This window comes from Chanodichthys erythropterus, chromosome 1, assembly GCF_024489055.1.
Source record: "Chanodichthys erythropterus isolate Z2021 chromosome 1, ASM2448905v1, whole genome shotgun sequence".
In the NCBI taxonomy this organism is placed as follows: Eukaryota; Metazoa; Chordata; class Actinopteri; order Cypriniformes; family Xenocyprididae; genus Chanodichthys; species Chanodichthys erythropterus.
The window spans coordinates 33169043-33185927 of NC_090221.1; the positions used below are offsets into that span (position 1 = coordinate 33169043).

Below are 16885 nucleotides of genomic sequence, written 5' to 3' on the forward strand. Positions count from 1 at the left end.
TTCACACATGAATTGGTACTGACCTTAACCTCAGTGTAAGTTTTTAGGATGTGCTGGAGGAGACTTTACAGAGTGCTCACCTCTTGCATTTTCAATAGAAGATCTTAACCAAAAAAATGATGCACCTCTCGGTGGAAATAAATGTTGTGATGTTATTTCCATCAGAAGGTGCATCAGTTTTTGGTTAAGATCTTGTATTGACAATGCAAGAAGTGAGCACTCTGTAAAGTCTCCTCCAGCACATCGCAAAGACTTACAATGAATTTAAGGTCTGGACTCAGAGGTGCAAATTCATGAGTGAAAATGATTCTTCATGCTCCCTCCCAACCATTCTTTCACATTTTTAACCCTAGTGAATCTTGACATTGTCATCCTGGAATATGGCCATGATGTGTCTTCCTACATGGTTGTTTAAGAAATTAAAAGCTACACACTCCATCTTTAAGGGTTAAAAGTACCATTGCCAAACATTTAACATGCTAGAAACATAATAATCACTGTAATAATGATCCAGTCATAGATTCTTAAGTATTTACCTAATTAAATCCAAACAGCTTTTTTTTTTTTTTTTGGCAGGGCAGTGTATATATATATATATATATATATATGTCTTACCTTCATGGCACGCTGTGTCCTCCAGGCAGAAGCTCGCTTTATGTCCGTCTGCCACTTTGGTTCCGTTTAGAGACAGCAGGTCATAATAGGTGAAGATATCCATACTATGGTAGTGCCTGGAGGTTATAAACACAGTCTTCTGAAATTCTACAGGGTTAAACCATCCAAAAATCATCATTCAAATATAACCGGCTATATGGAATATCATTTTAAAAACTAAATCAATGTACCAATGTGTATGTGCTGTGTACAATAACTGATTTTAAGCTATCTTGAATCCTGTAAACTACAACCTACAAATCTGTCATTTTCATGGATGAAAAAAAAAAAAAAAGATTTAAAAGGCCTTGGAGAGCAGATTCAGTGCTGTAGGCCTGTAGGAGGGAACTGAAGCCACAGTGTAAACACCAGTCTCTCAGACACTGGCCTCAGTCCCAATCCCAGCTGTGTGTGTGTCCTTTCAGCAAGAGCACACAACAGGTTTCCTCATCATTGTGTCGGGCACATACACTGAGAAACCTGATGTCTGCTAGTTTGCAGTGTAAACACAGACCACCACAAAAAGTTAATGGAGATTTTTCAGAGCTGCACTAATTCATAAATCATCTGAAAAATGCATGGTGTGGGGAGTATAAAATTCACTGACTATGTAAAAATTAATTGGATTTTCTTCTACACCATTGAATGCAAACTTTGCAGTGATGTACACCACTGAGAGGCCACTTTAAAGGGAAAGTCGACACAAAAAGTTTTCTTTGGAATTCAAAAGTAGAATCTTTGAAGAAGTAGGTTTTGAGCAGTTCAAATCGAACTCAAGAACCAAATCAGTGAACTAATAATTTTTGAGCCAGTTCTTTTTAGTGAACTGGCTCATTTGATTAAAAAAAAAAAACAATTAAAGTAAGTGTAAAAATTGTGGAAACATTTTTTATTTACAGAATAACATGAGGGAGAGTAAATGTTTTTTTATGAATGGTTATTTATGGTTTTTAATGGTTTTCATGTATTATGAACTTTGGCCAGTAGGTGGCGCATCCACCACCGGAGGAAATTATTATTTAATGTTTCTTTTAGTTATAAGCTAGATCCTTATGTGAATATATGTTATATGTAAATATAACTGGTTTGCCACCAGGCTATTTGGTCCCCAATGCATCTCAATAAGAGTAAATATTTTACCAATTTTTAAAATACAATTTTAAGACTTCAAATCATTGACATTAATGCAGAAAGCACAGAATAAGTACTTTTACTGATGCAATAGTTGTTTAAAAATGAAGAAAAGAAAATAGGGCGAAGAAATTATGACCATGCAGACTTAAAAATATTAATATTTAAGCACTTAGCTCATGCTCTACACTTCAGCTCGGCGTAGTTGAAGATTTTACCATGGCGAACAGAAACCACTGTGAGGCTGATATAACTAGCACTGGATCATGTCGGCACACGTGTATTCATTTAAAGCAGAGACTGCCAGCTTGAACTTTCATTCACCCTGTAGGTTGTCCAGGGTCTGAAAGCCTCTGCTCTGGTTTGTAGGAAGAAATTTATATCAGTTTATGACCTTTGGAATCAGACGTTCAGCCGACATGACCACTAGCACTCAGTGTTAGTAAAGCCATATGGGTCCTTGGGGCTACAGCTGGATCAGGATGGAGCAAAAGGAGATTCAGCGAAGCTGCCAGATGCTCAAAAGAAAAACATAGCTGATAGATCTCTGTTCAAACCAAGCAAGCCAATCCAATACTCTCAGTGAACAACATTACCATAAGTGAACATGAATCTATTTAAGCATAATTCAATCGAAGTTCCAGTCTTTGTGCTTTCATGCAAATACACAAATGCAGACATGAATGCTTGGCCAATGCATTGCAACATAAGTTTACTTATCATGCATTACTGCATAACTGTGGCATAAAAAAGGGGATGGTAGAGTTAAAGGAATAATTCAGCCAAAAATGAACATTATTCCATAATTATTCACCCTCAAGCCATCCTAGGTGTATATGACTTTCTTCTTTCAGCCGAACACAATTGTAGTCTAGTTCAGGTGGGAAGAGTGACCTCTGACCCGACGCATGATGCATTGACGAACGTGGAAGCACAGAGAATTGAGCAAAATAAAACACTGGTCACGAATTAGACATTTTTTAAAAGAGAAATGTCAGAGGATTTTGATATAAGAGAAGAGGAGCTTGAGTTTGTTGCTCAGCTCTATTTGAAACAAATCTAAATTGTCTACTCTGACCTAAGCTTAGGCTACTTCTAAATCCTATGTCATGCGTCAGGTCAGAGGTCACTCTTCTCCTGGAACTCGACTTGCGTACAGCTGTTGTTGTTGAAGCTAGTGATTATAGTTTATAAAGTTTTAAATATACATATTTTTCTTACAAAAACCCATCGCTTCACTTCAGAAAGCATTCATTAACCCACTGGAGCCATATGGATTACTTTTATGATGGATGGTTGCGCTTTTTGGAATTTCAAAAACTCAGGAACCATATGTTTTAATATAACTCTGATTGTGTTCAGCTGAAAGAAGAAAGTCATATATATCTAGGATGGCTTGAGGGTGAGTAAATCTTGGGATAATTTTGGTGAACTATCCCTTTAACTTCAAATGTCCAAGGCATTCAATTGAATGTTGACAATTTAACTAAGTTTAACTTGGTGGGCAACAGTGTCTTCAAACTGTCGTCATGACAGTAGTAGACCAGAAGGCCATAGAAGAAGACAGTTTATGGATAAAGCCCATTGTAGTGCCCCTTGTGGCAATGCTAAGAATGCATTGACAATAGTCCATGCATTGGGCATCATGAACTAACAATGAACATATTTATTATAGTGTTAATAAATCAAGGATCTAAGATTACTAAATGCTGTAAAAGTATTGTTTAATTTTGTTTCATATTAACTAATGTTAACATATGGAACCATACTGTAGAGTGTTTGTAGGCCAAAACTCAGAAACGAGTTAGCATTTTAGCACTTCTGCTTCCATCGTCCTGAATATGGGTGTTTGAAATAAGGTCTGTCATAAGCTCAAGATATTTTCCTGTTTTATTCTATGACATAAAATACATCAGTAATACCCTCTGGTAAACTCATCTACTCACTAGTCCGTTTTCACAGCCTTATTGCATTTATAATTGTGCTTTTGCAAACTATTCAAACTCAAACTTTCAGGAAAAAAATGTTTTTTAAAAGAGTTGATGGTGGTGACATTGAAATCTTGCGAATGTGGTATAGTTCATTAATAGCCTACTTTACTTCTGGTGATTGTATTTAGGGTTTTTAAAAATTCATAAATGTTGTGTTAATTTGTGAAGATTATCATGATGAACAAAACGTGTAAGAATCATTAAGTTTTGTTGGTCACTGAGCTTATTTTCTGCAATAATCTAAAAGCCAATGGAAAAATCAGAGGGACCCAGGTTGTTGCCAACTTCCTGGCTGGCCTACAAAAATACATCACTGCAGCACTCTATTTTGTGATGAAATTGAACTTGCATAGCTATAAGCATTTGCATACTTGGGTCTAAAACACATGCTCCACATGCAAGGCAGGACATATAGACTGCCGGCCAGGTGAGACTTGAAAATCAGCCAAAACAAGAGCTCCATTTACCTATGGCATTCATGCCACACCCATGAGTGGCGGCCGAGCCGTGGTCTGAAGTCAGCCTTGCCGATGTTGTGTATCTGGGAGGAGAAGCGTAGCAGGCGACGTTGGCCGTACGGCCAGTTGGCTTGAGCAGCTGATTTGGTGAGGCAGTTCTCCTCTGCTGCGCAGTACAACAGGTGCAGGGGTCGGTCCTCGATGTAAACGGTCTGCTCCACCAACGGAGCGTTCAGCACCAGGTCCGAAGCCGCTAGGGATTGTTGTTAGAAAGAAACCACAATGATACCCAAACATGATGGAAGAACATTTCAATCCTTCTTTTGGAACGCATGCTAACAAACTTTTCTTTACAGACTTGCATATCACTCACTGTCTGAGCAAATGACGCCAGCGGAGAACTGCGCTCCGGCTCTTTTGCAGCTGACGACAGGATGATGCTGACAGTCGGTCAGAGTCATCTCATCTCCCTTACACTTCACTCCGCTCAGAACCATCTCCGTCACATTACTGCTGTCCCAGTACCACGTTTCCTTAACACAGGGGAGAGTTCATCAGTAGATTAATGAATATGGCAAATTATTGAACATGGATAAAACAAGAAACACAATACAAAGCATGGTAATGTCAGCATTAGACATGAATTAAATCTGAATATAGCAAAAATAATAATAATACTTCCACTGGTCAAACAAACATATAGTCCCGCCTCAAACTCAAACCATTGTTGTTGGCTGCCATATTTTGAGCCACAATGTTTACACTTTTAGTCTATGAACAAATTGCTTATAATTGCAAAAAAATTCATCATCATCATCATCATCATCATCATCATCAAAAAATAAATAAATAAAAAATGGACAAAGTGGATAAAGCAGAGATAATTATATACTGTTGGGAATAATAATGCTATTAATGTTATTAAAATATAATTTTAATGTTTTAAGCATACTGAACACACTTCAACGTTTTAGTAACCTTACCTGAACTTTTTTAACTTTCATTGCTTTCTTGTCTACTAAGTGGCAAATTAATTCTACAGAAATGTAGCCTCAGTCTGATTTTCTTTATATTTTATGTTCTAAACCATTCAAAAGTTTCGGGTTGGTAAGATTTTTTTATGTTTTTAAAGAAGTTTCGTATTCTCATCAAGACTGCATTTATTTGATCAAAAAATACAGTAAAAGCAGTAATATTATAAAATATTGTTACAAATTAAAATAATTATTTTAATATATTTTGAAATTTAATCCTTCAGAAATGAATCTAATATGCTGATTTTGTGCTTAAGAAAAATTTCTTATTATTATCAATGTTGAAAACAGTTGTGCCGCTTAATATTTTTGTGGAAACCTTGAAAAAAAAAATCAAAAAAGGATTCTTTGATGAATAGAAAGTTCAAAAGAACAGAATTATTTAAACAGAAATCGTATGTAACATTATAAACTTTTGATCAATTTAATGCATCCATGCTGAATAAAAAAAAAAAGAATGACTGACCTCAGACTTTTGAACAGTAGTGTATACTTCATGCATGAGTACCTCACAAATCATGTTAATATGGGATTTCAAAACCAATCAAGCTTTAATGTTTGATCAGTCAGTCCCATAGCACCTTTCTTACTCACAGTGATAGCATGCAGGCAGTATCTGAGGCCTAACTGTTTGCACGCCACCATGGCTTCTCTTGTGGTCCAGTTGTCACTGCATATAGTTCCCCACCTGGACTTGACCTGAACCTCCACGCGACCCTCATGATCCGTCCTGCCCCCCACCATACGGATCTGCAGACAGACCCCCACTGCAAGGGCTTAGCATGCAAACTAGGCTAAACACAGTGATAACCCAGCTATGCTAATGCTTGGATTAGCAGATATAGTTGTATATCTGCTAGTAGTGATTTTAGTGGGTTATTGTGATCAGTTCCTGAGGCAAAAGAGCGTGGCGCATTTTACTGGTAAGTTTATGTATTGCAGGGCTAAGAGGTGTTAGAATTATGCCCTGTTCACACTGACAGCTGTCTTGAAAATGTATTATGGTAATCAGTTGAAAACTTTTGAAAATAAATGCCTTCCTGTTAGTGTGAACACTTACACTGCAAAAAAAGAAAAATCGTTTTTTTTCTTTTTGCAGTGCATTTCAGAGGATTTACCATTCTGCATAACGAGCCAAAAGAAACTTTGCGTTCTCCCAAGAAACTTTGCGTTCTCCCAACAAACTCTGCATTCCCCAAGAAACTTTGCGTTCCCCTAAGAAACCTTGCGTCCTCCCAAGAAACTTTGCGTTCTCCCAACACACTTTGCGTTCTCCCAACAAACTCTGCATTCCCCAAGAAACTTTGCGTTCCCCTGAGAAACCTTGCGTTTCCCCAAGAAACTTTGCGTTCTCCCAACAAACTTTGCGTTCTCCCAACAAACTCTGCATTCCCCCAAGAAACTTTGCGTTCCCCTAAGAAACCTTGCGTTTCCCCAAGAAACTTTGCGTTCTCCCAAGAAACTTTGCGTTCTCCCAACACACTTTGTGTTCCCCCAAGAAACCTTGCGTTTCTCCTAGAAACTTTGCGTTCTCCCAACAAACTCTGCATTCCCCCAAGAAACTTTGCGTTTCCCTAAGAAACCTTGCGTTTCCCCTAGAAACTTTGCATTCTCCCAAGAAACTTTGCGTTCTCCCAACACACTTTGTGTTCCCCCAAGAAACCTTGCGTTTCTCCTAGAAACTTTGCGTTCTCCCAACAAACTCTGCATTCCCCCAAGAAACTTTGCGTTCCCCTAAGAAACCTTGCGTTTCCCCTAGAAACTTTGTGTTCCCCCAAGAAACCTTGCGTTTCTCCTAGAAACTTTGCGTTCTCCCAACAAACTCTGCATTCCCCCAAGAAACTTTGCGTTCCCCTAAGAAACCTTGCGTTTCCCCTAGAAACTTTGCGTTCCCCCAAGAAACCTTGTGTTTCCCCTAGAAACTTTGCGTTCCCCCAAGAAACCTTGCGTTTCTCCTAGAAACTTTGCGTTCTCCCAACAAACTCTGCATTCCCCCAAGAAACCTTGCGTTCCCCCAAGAAACCTAGCGTTCCCCCAAGAAACCTTGCGTTTCTCCTAGAAACTTTGCGTTCTCCCAACAAACTCTGCATTCCCCCAAGAAACCTTGCGTTCCCCCAAGAAACCTTGCGTTCCCCCAAGAAACTTTGCGTTTCCCCTAGAAACTTTGCGTTCTCCCAACAAACTTTGCGTTTCCCCAAGAAACTTTGCATTTGCTTGCAAAACTTTTGCGTTCCACAGCAAAACTTTTGTGTTCCCCCAATAAAATTTGCGTTTGCTCACCAAACCATTGCGTACATTTTGCAAGCGAATGCAAAGTTTCTCGGGGAATGCAAAACATTTTGAGAACAAACTCGAAAGGTTCTCTGGGGAATACAAACATTTTGCGAGCAAATGCAAAGTTTCTCACGGGAACGCAAAACATTTACTAGAGAATGCAAAACCATTCATTCTTTGATGAATAGAAAGTTCAAAAGAACAGAATTATTTAAACAGAAATCGTATGTAACATTATAAACTTTTGATCAATTTAATGCATCCATGCTGAATAAAAAAAAAAAGAATGACTGACCTCAGACTTTTGAACAGTAGTGTATACTTCATGCATGAGTACCTCACAAATCATGTTAATATGGGATTTCAAAACCAATCAAGCTTTAATGTTTGATCAGTCAGTCCCATAGCACCTTTCTTACTCACAGTGATAGCATGCAGGCAGTATCTGAGGCCTAACTGTTTGCACGCCACCATGGCTTCTCTTGTGGTCCAGTTGTCACTGCATATAGTTCCCCACCTGGACTTGACCTGAACCTCCACGCGACCCTCATGATCCGTCCTGCCCCCCACCATACGGATCTGCAGACAGACCCCCACTGCAAGGGCTTAGCATGCAAACTAGGCTAAACACAGTGATAACCCAGCTATGCTAATGCTTGGATTAGCAGATATAGTTGTATATCTGCTAGTAGTGATTTTAGTGGGTTATTGTGATCAGTTCCTGAGGCAAAAGAGCGTGGCGCATTTTACTGGTAAGTTTATGTATTGCAGGGCTAAGAGGTGTTAGAATTATGCCCTGTTCACACTGACAGCTGTCTTGAAAATGTATTATGGTAATCAGTTGAAAACTTTTGAAAATAAATGCCTTCCTGTTAGTGTGAACACTTACACTGCAAAAAAAGAAAAATCGTTTTTTTTCTTTTTGCAGTGCATTTCAGAGGATTTACCATTCTGCATAACGAGCCAAAAGAAACTTTGCGTTCTCCCAAGAAACTTTGCGTTCTCCCAACAAACTCTGCATTCCCCAAGAAACTTTGCGTTCCCCTAAGAAACCTTGCGTCCTCCCAAGAAACTTTGCGTTCTCCCAACACACTTTGCGTTCTCCCAACAAACTCTGCATTCCCCAAGAAACTTTGCGTTTCCCCAAGAAACTTTGCGTTCTCCCAACAAACTTTGCGTTCTCCCAACAAACTCTGCATTCCCCCAAGAAACTTTGCGTTCCCCTAAGAAACCTTGCGTTTCCCCAAGAAACTTTGCGTTCTCCCAAGAAACTTTGCGTTCTCCCAACACACTTTGTGTTCCCCCAAGAAACCTTGCGTTTCTCCTAGAAACTTTGCGTTCTCCCAACAAACTCTGCAAACTCCCCAAGAAACTTTGCGTTTCCCTAAGAAACCTTGCGTTTCCCCTAGAAACTTTGCATTCTCCCAAGAAACTTTGCGTTCTCCCAACACACTTTGTGTTCCCCCAAGAAACCTTGCGTTTCTCCTAGAAACTTTGCGTTCTCCCAACAAACTCTGCATTCCCCCAAGAAACTTTGCGTTCCCCTAAGAAACCTTGCGTTTCCCCTAGAAACTTTGTGTTCCCCCAAGAAACCTTGCGTTTCTCCTAGAAACTTTGCGTTCTCCCAACAAACTCTGCATTCCCCCAAGAAACTTTGCGTTTCCCTAAGAAACCTTGCGTTTCCCCTAGAAACTTTGCATTCTCCCAAGAAACTTTGCGTTCTCCCAACACACTTTGTGTTCCCCCAAGAAACCTTGCGTTTCTCCTAGAAACTTTGCGTTCTCCCAACAAACTCTGCATTCCCCCAAGAAACTTTGCGTTCCCCTAAGAAACCTTGCGTTTCCCCTAGAAACTTTGTGTTCCCCCAAGAAACCTTGCGTTTCTCCTAGAAACTTTGCGTTCTCCCAACAAACTCTGCATTCCCCCAAGAAACTTTGCGTTCCCCTAAGAAACCTTGCGTTTCCCCTAGAAACTTTGCGTTCCCCCAAGAAACCTTGTGTTTCCCCTAGAAACTTTGCGTTCCCCCAAGAAACCTTGCGTTTCTCCTAGAAACTTTGCGTTCTCCCAACAAACTCTGCATTCCCCCAAGAAACCTTGCGTTCCCCCAAGAAACCTTGCGTTTCTCCTAGAAACTTTGCGTTCTCCCAACAAACTCTGCATTCCCCCAAGAAACCTTGCGTTCCCCCAAGAAACCTTGCGTTCCCCCAAGAAACTTTGCGTTTCCCCTAGAAACTTTGCGTTCTCCCAACAAACTTTGCGTTCCCCCAAGAAACCTTGTGTTTCCCCTAGAAACTTTGCGTTCCCCCAAGAAACCTTGCGTTTCTCCTAGAAACTTTGCGTTCTCCCAACAAACTCTGCATTCCCCCAAGAAACCTTGCGTTCCCCCAAGAAACCTTGCGTTTCTCCTAGAAACTTTGCGTTCTCCCAACAAACTCTGCATTCCCCCAAGAAACCTTGCGTTCCCCCAAGAAACCTTGCGTTCCCCCAAGAAACTTTGCGTTTCCCCTAGAAACTTTGCGTTCTCCCAACAAACTTTGCGTTTCCCCAAGAAACTTTGCATTTGCTTGCAAAACTTTTGCGTTCCACAGCAAAACTTTTGTGTTCCCCCAATAAAATTTGCGTTTGCTCACCAAACCATTGCGTACATTTTGCAAGCGAATGCAAAGTTTCTCGGGGAATGCAAAACATTTTGAGAACAAACTCAAAGGTTCTCTGGGGAATACAAACATTTTGCGAGCAAATGCAAAGTTTCTCACGGGAACGCAAAACATTTACTAGAGAATGCAAAACCATTCATTCTTTGATGAATAGAAAGTTCAAAAGAACAGAATTATTTAAACAGAAATCGTATGTAACATTATAAACTTTTGATCAATTTAATGCATCCATGCTGAATAAAAAAAAAAAGAATGACTGACCTCAGACTTTTGAACAGTAGTGTATACTTCATGCATGAGTACCTCACAAATCATGTTAATATGGGATTTCAAAACCAATCAAGCTTTAATGTTTGATCAGTCAGTCCCATAGCACCTTTCTTACTCACAGTGATAGCATGCAGGCAGTATCTGAGGCCTAACTGTTTGCACGCCACCATGGCTTCTCTTGTGGTCCAGTTGTCACTGCATAAAGTTCCCCACCTGGACTTGACCTGAACCTCCACGCGACCCTCATGATCCGTCCTGCCCCCCACCATACGGATCTGCAGACAGACCCCCACTGCAAGGGCTTAGCATGCAAACTAGGCTAAACACAGTGATAACCCAGCTATGCTAATGCTTGGATTAGCAGATATAGTTGTATATCTGCTAGTAGTGATTTTAGTGGGTTATTGTGATCAGTTCCTGAGGCAAAAGAGCGTGGCGCATTTTACTGGTAAGTTTATGTATTGCAGGGCTAAGAGGTGTTAGAATTATGCCCTGTTCACACTGACAGCTGTCTTGAAAATGTATTATGGTAATCAGTTGAAAACTTTTGAAAATAAATGCCTTCCTGTTAGTGTGAACACTTACACTACAAAAAAAGAAAAATCGTTTTTTTTCTTTTTGCAGTGCATTTCAGAGGATTTACCATTCTGCATAACGAGCCAAAAGAAACTTTGCGTTTCCCCAAGAAACTTTGCATTTCCCCAAGAAACTTTGCGTTCTCTCAACAAACTTTGCTTTCTCCCAACAAACTCTGCATTCCCCCAAGAAACTTTGCGTTCCCCTAAGAAACCTTGCGTTTCCCCAAGAAACTTTGCGTTCTCCCAAGAAACTTAGCGTTCTCCCAACAAACTTTGCGTTCTCCCAACAAACTCTGCATTCCGCCAAGAAACTATGCGTTCTCCCAACACACTTTGTGTTCCCCCAAGAAACCTTGCGTTCCCCTAGAAACTTTGCGTTCTCCCAAGAAACCTTGCGTTCCCCCAAGTAACTTTGCGTTTCCCCTAGAAACTTTGCGTTCTCCCAACAAACTTTGTGATCTCTCAAAAAACTTTGCGTTCTCCCAACAAACTCTGCATTCCCCCAAGAAACCTTGCGTTTCCCCTAGAAACTTTGCGTTCTCCCAACAAACTTTGCGTTTCCCCAACACACTTTGTGTTCCCCCAAGAAACCTTGCGTTCCCCTAGAAACTTTGCGTTCTCCCAAGAAACCTTGCGTTCCCCCAAGTAACTTTGCGTTTCCCCTAGAAACTTTGCGTTCTCCCAACAAACTTTGTGATCTCTCAAAAAACTTTGCGTTCTCCCAACAAACTCTGCATTCCCCCAAGAAACCTTGCGTTTCCCCTAGAAACTTTGCGTTCTCCCAACAAACTTTGCGTTTCCCCAACACACTTTGTGTTCCCCAAAGAAACCTTGCGTTCCCCTAGAAACTTTGCGTTCTCCCAAGAAACCTTGCGTTCCCCCAAGAAACCTTTCCTTCACCATGTCCTTTCAGGGCTTTAAATTTTGCACCACCATTTCAGTTTTCTTGCATCTGAGTTTTTTTTTAATACTAAGCTGATTTTTTGAAGGTTATTATTTTTGTTGTACATGTACACAAACTCAGCCTTACGGTGACACTGTTTCTGTGCAACCCTCTATAACCTCCCCGCTATTCACTTGAACTACTCATCTACTCCATGTCTGTGCATGTGTTGTATGTTATATAGTTATTATCTTACTCTCAGGCCACTGCTGGCATGTCCCAACCCCAGCTGTCTGCACACTACCATGGCCTCCCGAGATGTCCATCCGTCCCCACAGATCAAACCCCAGTCCCTCATCTCACTGCCTGTAGGGAGCAGCAGCTCCACCCTCCCCTCCAACCGTGTTCGACCCCCTGTCAGGCGGATCTGCGATGGGTTACAGAGCAAGCATGAGAAAGAATTAAAAGACTAACCTTGACTTTGATCATTTGAACTTGATAAGCAGTGCTGCTTTACATTTTACTGTGCATTGCATCACCTATTTGAATAAAAGCATGCTCATTTTAAGTGATTTTACAGATTTTGGTGACGCAATGCTTTAGTTTGGATCAGCCCTGAACAGCATTGTTAGTTTTCATAGCTGAGCTAAGAAAAAATGTTAACATAATACAAAAAATGCACATAAGCGTTAGTCATATATGAAGACACTTTGATGTGGGCCTCAAAGATTTTCTGTCTGTGGACTCTGAAGTCTGATACATCAGAAAAAGTATATTAAATATTAAACGTTAGATAAAAGCAGATTTGTGGCAGTTTTTTCTAGTTTACTTGGGCAAAATAAAATAACAGTAGAATCATCATGTATGTGTCTGACCGATTTCTCAAAACCCATGTAGGGAATGTTGCAGATGACGGAGGCGTCCTCCATGTGTTTGCAGTCTTCAGCAGTGATGCTCTTATGAGGACAGTCCCACAGGCTCTTCTCATCACCCCGACACTGAACCTCATTCATGTAGATGGGACCCATGCCTGTGGAGATTTCATTACATGCTTTGAATGGGATATCATCCATCCATCTATCTATCTATCTATCTATCTATCTATCTATCTATCTATCTATCTATCTATCTATCTATCTATCTATCTATCTATCCATCTATCCATCTATCCATCCATCATTGCCCACCTTGGCCCATTCGCGCTCCGGTCAGAGCTTCTTTAGCGGTGCCGAAGCCCAGCTCTCTACACACCACACTGGCGGACTGCAGGTTCCAGCGGTCGTCACACACTGTACCCCACTCACTCCCCTTCAGGACCTCCACACGACCCTCACCTGCCTTTGCACCCCCCTTCAGACGCACCTGAGACTGGAGAATGAGAAGGAGCATGATCTTTGGCCATAATACAGGTGTTTTTTAATACTTTTGATATTACTTTCAGAATTCCTAATTAGTCCATTGAGAATGAATTAATTGATATAAAAATGATTTAGCTTTATCTAATCACCATTGGATTGAGCTTGACTCTACGTGCTCTACCCTGTGTGAACAGTGGCCCGGGCACACAGCTGACTACAGCCGCTCCTCCATTTGGACAGGGGGTGGTAGAGTTTGCTTTACTGAACTCCATAGTGCATGCTGAAAGATGAGCCTCATTTCCTGTGCAGGCCACTGAGTGAATCCTATACACATTCTGGTGACTAAACAGAAACACAAATTATCAAATGAATAAAACATCCCAAAACAATAGCAAAAGAATTCAATATCTGCTGAAAGGATAATTACTGCTGTATGTGCATAATACACCAGAAGATGTCTTTGAATTTTGAATCTTGCTGTGATCAGACAAGGAAACCTGAATGGAAAGCATGACAGATTTCTCACATTTTATCAGCTTGCTGAGAAATAGTGTCCAGTCCAGTGTGAGCAAACAGTATATGCTGACCTTGCTTTTCCTCTGGAGGTCTTGTTCAGTTCACCATTTTATATATATATATATAATATATATATATATATATATATATATAGTTTTGTGTGTCATCTGAGGCCAAAGTTTGATTTGTCAGACAAGAATAAGTTTTTGACTAAAACATTTTATTTAAACAACTTTTTTGACCTGAAAGTTTGAGGTTTGTACAAGTTGGTGCATAGTTTTGAGTTTTGAAAGTCTAGTTTAAAAAACATAAATAGTTTGGTCAGTTAGGCCAGGATATAGATGTTCTGGGTGATTGCTAAAGTGTTGCTAGGTGGTTGCTAGGAGATTCTGGGTGGTTGCTAGGCTCTTGCTGCAATTGCTGGGGTGTTGCTAAAGTATATAGTTGATTGGGTGTTCCGGGTGAACACACACAGACATTCCCACCTCTGTTAATAACAGAAACTCAAAAAGTAAGTTTTTGTTGTTCTTTAACTTGCACTAAAACATGTGATTTATGCCATCGAAGTAACCTGTGTAATAATAAAACTGCTTTAGTGATACAAGGTCAGACTCATTTTAAATCTGTTGATGTTTTTCATATAGTGCCTTTACTTGGTGCCATGATGGATATTGAAATCTTGTTTTTTATTTTGGTAATGCAATATTTGTGAACACAATTGTGTATGTCAGGCCATAAATCTCCAAAAACTATGCATGGGCGCTTGCTTTGGTGTTGCCACCCCTCATAGACCTCATGCCACCCCTGTGCCACCCTATTAATAATTAATTAGATCTACCCCTGCTAAAGTGTTACTAGAAAAAGGAACAAATCCACAAACCTTTTCTTTCCTTTTATTTTGAACAGACAGTTGTGAAAATTACAGTTTGTTCCATCTAGTGGCATTTAGTCCCCTAGTTTGTACAGTACAGCCTCCTATAGTGTATTAAGCACTAAGCAGTAAACAGAATGCACTCTTGCATAGGTGTTTTTTTTGCAGGGCATTAAAAAACAAAAGGTATTTGGTAACAATCAACTACAAAACTGAAAAGCATCTCATGTTATAAAAGTACAATATAAATAGAATAAAGAAAAATTAAACTTGTGCATTAGGAGTGTTACAATTTGCTTCACTTAAACTATATTTAAACATTCAAAGCTTAAGCCCCTCCTTCCTATACTAAATTGTCTGTGTTCTGCTCCGTTTCACACACAGTTGAGTGCACAAGCCTTTCAAAGTATTCTCCTTTGTCCATGAGCCCAAAATACATTTGACGTGTGCGCACTATTTAGTGAACTTTGTTTTCAAGCGCTCTAGTCATTCGCTTATGCACTGTTGTTCTTCTCTGCTCTTGTTCCCGTTGTGGCGATTAACAAACAGCATTGCACTACTGCGCACGCCCCCTTCTGGATTTAAGCGTGACTGACTGTATTAGTCTGATTGCATGCACTGAACCGTGACGTCCGTACGGTTTGGGACGAATCCATTACACCCCTAATATATATATATCTTGCAATTTTCTTGCAAAATATAATCTCTTATTTCTTTCTCTTAACTTTGGGATGAAATATGACTCATGCCATGATGTTTTTGACAGTTTTCGAGAGATTTAGCATTTGCTTTATAAAAGGCAAGATTTTACAACGGTTCACCTGATTTATGACACGTTCCAGACTCTCACACAGTGATGACATGGCTATGAGAGGTCTGGTACGGAGTATTACTGTAGTGAGTGGTGGAATGAGTCACTGAGGTTTTAACACACTCCGGAGAGAGAAGATACTTTCCTCATGCGTGAGTGTGGGTTACATATTCTTTCCAGTGCAAAGTTATATAATAAAGTTATATAGTCATTATATGCAATTAAATGATAAAATAAAAAAATCCAAGTTAAATACTGGAGAATAAGATATGTATATACAGTGGCCTCAAAAAGCATAAAAAAAAGTAACTTATGGTATATGCAAACAAATAATTTAATATGCCAAGAGAAAAAGAGTACATTTTTGCACAATGATTCTGACATTGACATTTTTAGGTGTGATTTTAGTGTTCAAATCAAATTTGTTTTAGTTGTTATAAAAATAGGCCTTTTTATTCAATTTCTGGGAAGCACAGACCTCCATACAGTCATCTGAGAAGTGTAGGATATCATCCAGTCTTCTAAATGTGCAGAGTGAGCTATTTCTGAAGCGTATCTAGCCAACCACTTCTGGCACAAGCCTGAAATGAATGTCATAATTACAAAGACGAAGAGAAGTACAGTATTTTACACATTTCCTTTCAGTAAATTATGTCAGATCCCATGATCATTTAAAAGCAGGGGAAAAGAAAAATGACAGCTTTTTTATCCATCGTAGATTACTTGTGTTTAGTCAGCTTACAGACTTTAATATTAAACGGCATTAAGTGTAAATAAAATGGCCTTCTGTCAAGAGAAGATTTTTCACCAGTCAGACCGATGAACAGTCAGCAGGAGAGTGTTATTGGAGCTTAACTTCAGCATGCTGAGGACTTGAGCTCATGTCTAACGAGGTATGAGTCACTCATTCAGTTTAATACACACACAGCGAGAGTGCATTTGTTGAAATGATAGCTATATTCTCACGATGCACACGTGAATTCTCAGATGCTGTCTTGTTTTTCTGTCCAGTCACACACTGCTTACATTTCACCATCTGCTGTCAATCGAAGTAAATGTCAAGTGTTCAGATGTGGCTGACTGTTCCAACACAGATGGACGAGAGAAGCCATACAAGCACAGCAAAACAAAGCAATGAAGTCACATTGAACCTTCATTATGGTAACATCAAAAACCTGCCGTCACAAGCTGGGGTGCTATGTCAGGGCTGTAACCACCATAGGCATTGTGGGGGACAAGTTCCCCTCAATAATTGGAAATGGCCAAACTGTCCCCCCAAATATTTCATATTTCTTAAAGGTGCCCTAGAACCAGTTTTCACAAGATGTAATATAAGTCTAAGGTGTCCCCTGAATGTGTCTGTGAAGTTTGAGCTCATAATACCCCATAGATTTTTTTA

General features: G+C 39.9%; 1 protein-coding gene across 2 annotated transcripts in view; it reads right to left on the reverse strand.

The window, feature by feature from the left end:
• loxl3a (lysyl oxidase-like 3a) overlaps positions 1-16885 on the reverse strand; it is a 33923-nt gene that overhangs the window by 3273 nt on the left and 13765 nt on the right. The window contains exons 5-11 of one of the 2 annotated variants that reach the window (XM_067383134.1): positions 13438-13630; positions 13118-13298; positions 12806-12960; positions 12187-12357; positions 4608-4767; positions 4244-4487; positions 616-731 (exon numbers count right to left, since the gene is read on the reverse strand). In XM_067383134.1, coding sequence (XP_067239235.1) covers positions 616-731; positions 4244-4487; positions 4608-4767; positions 12187-12357; positions 12806-12960; positions 13118-13298; positions 13438-13630 — 1220 coding nt within the window. The remainder of the gene's footprint in view (positions 1-615; positions 732-4243; positions 4488-4607; positions 4768-12186; positions 12358-12805; positions 12961-13117; positions 13299-13437; positions 13631-16885) is intronic. The other variant, XM_067383141.1, reaches the window with a different exon arrangement.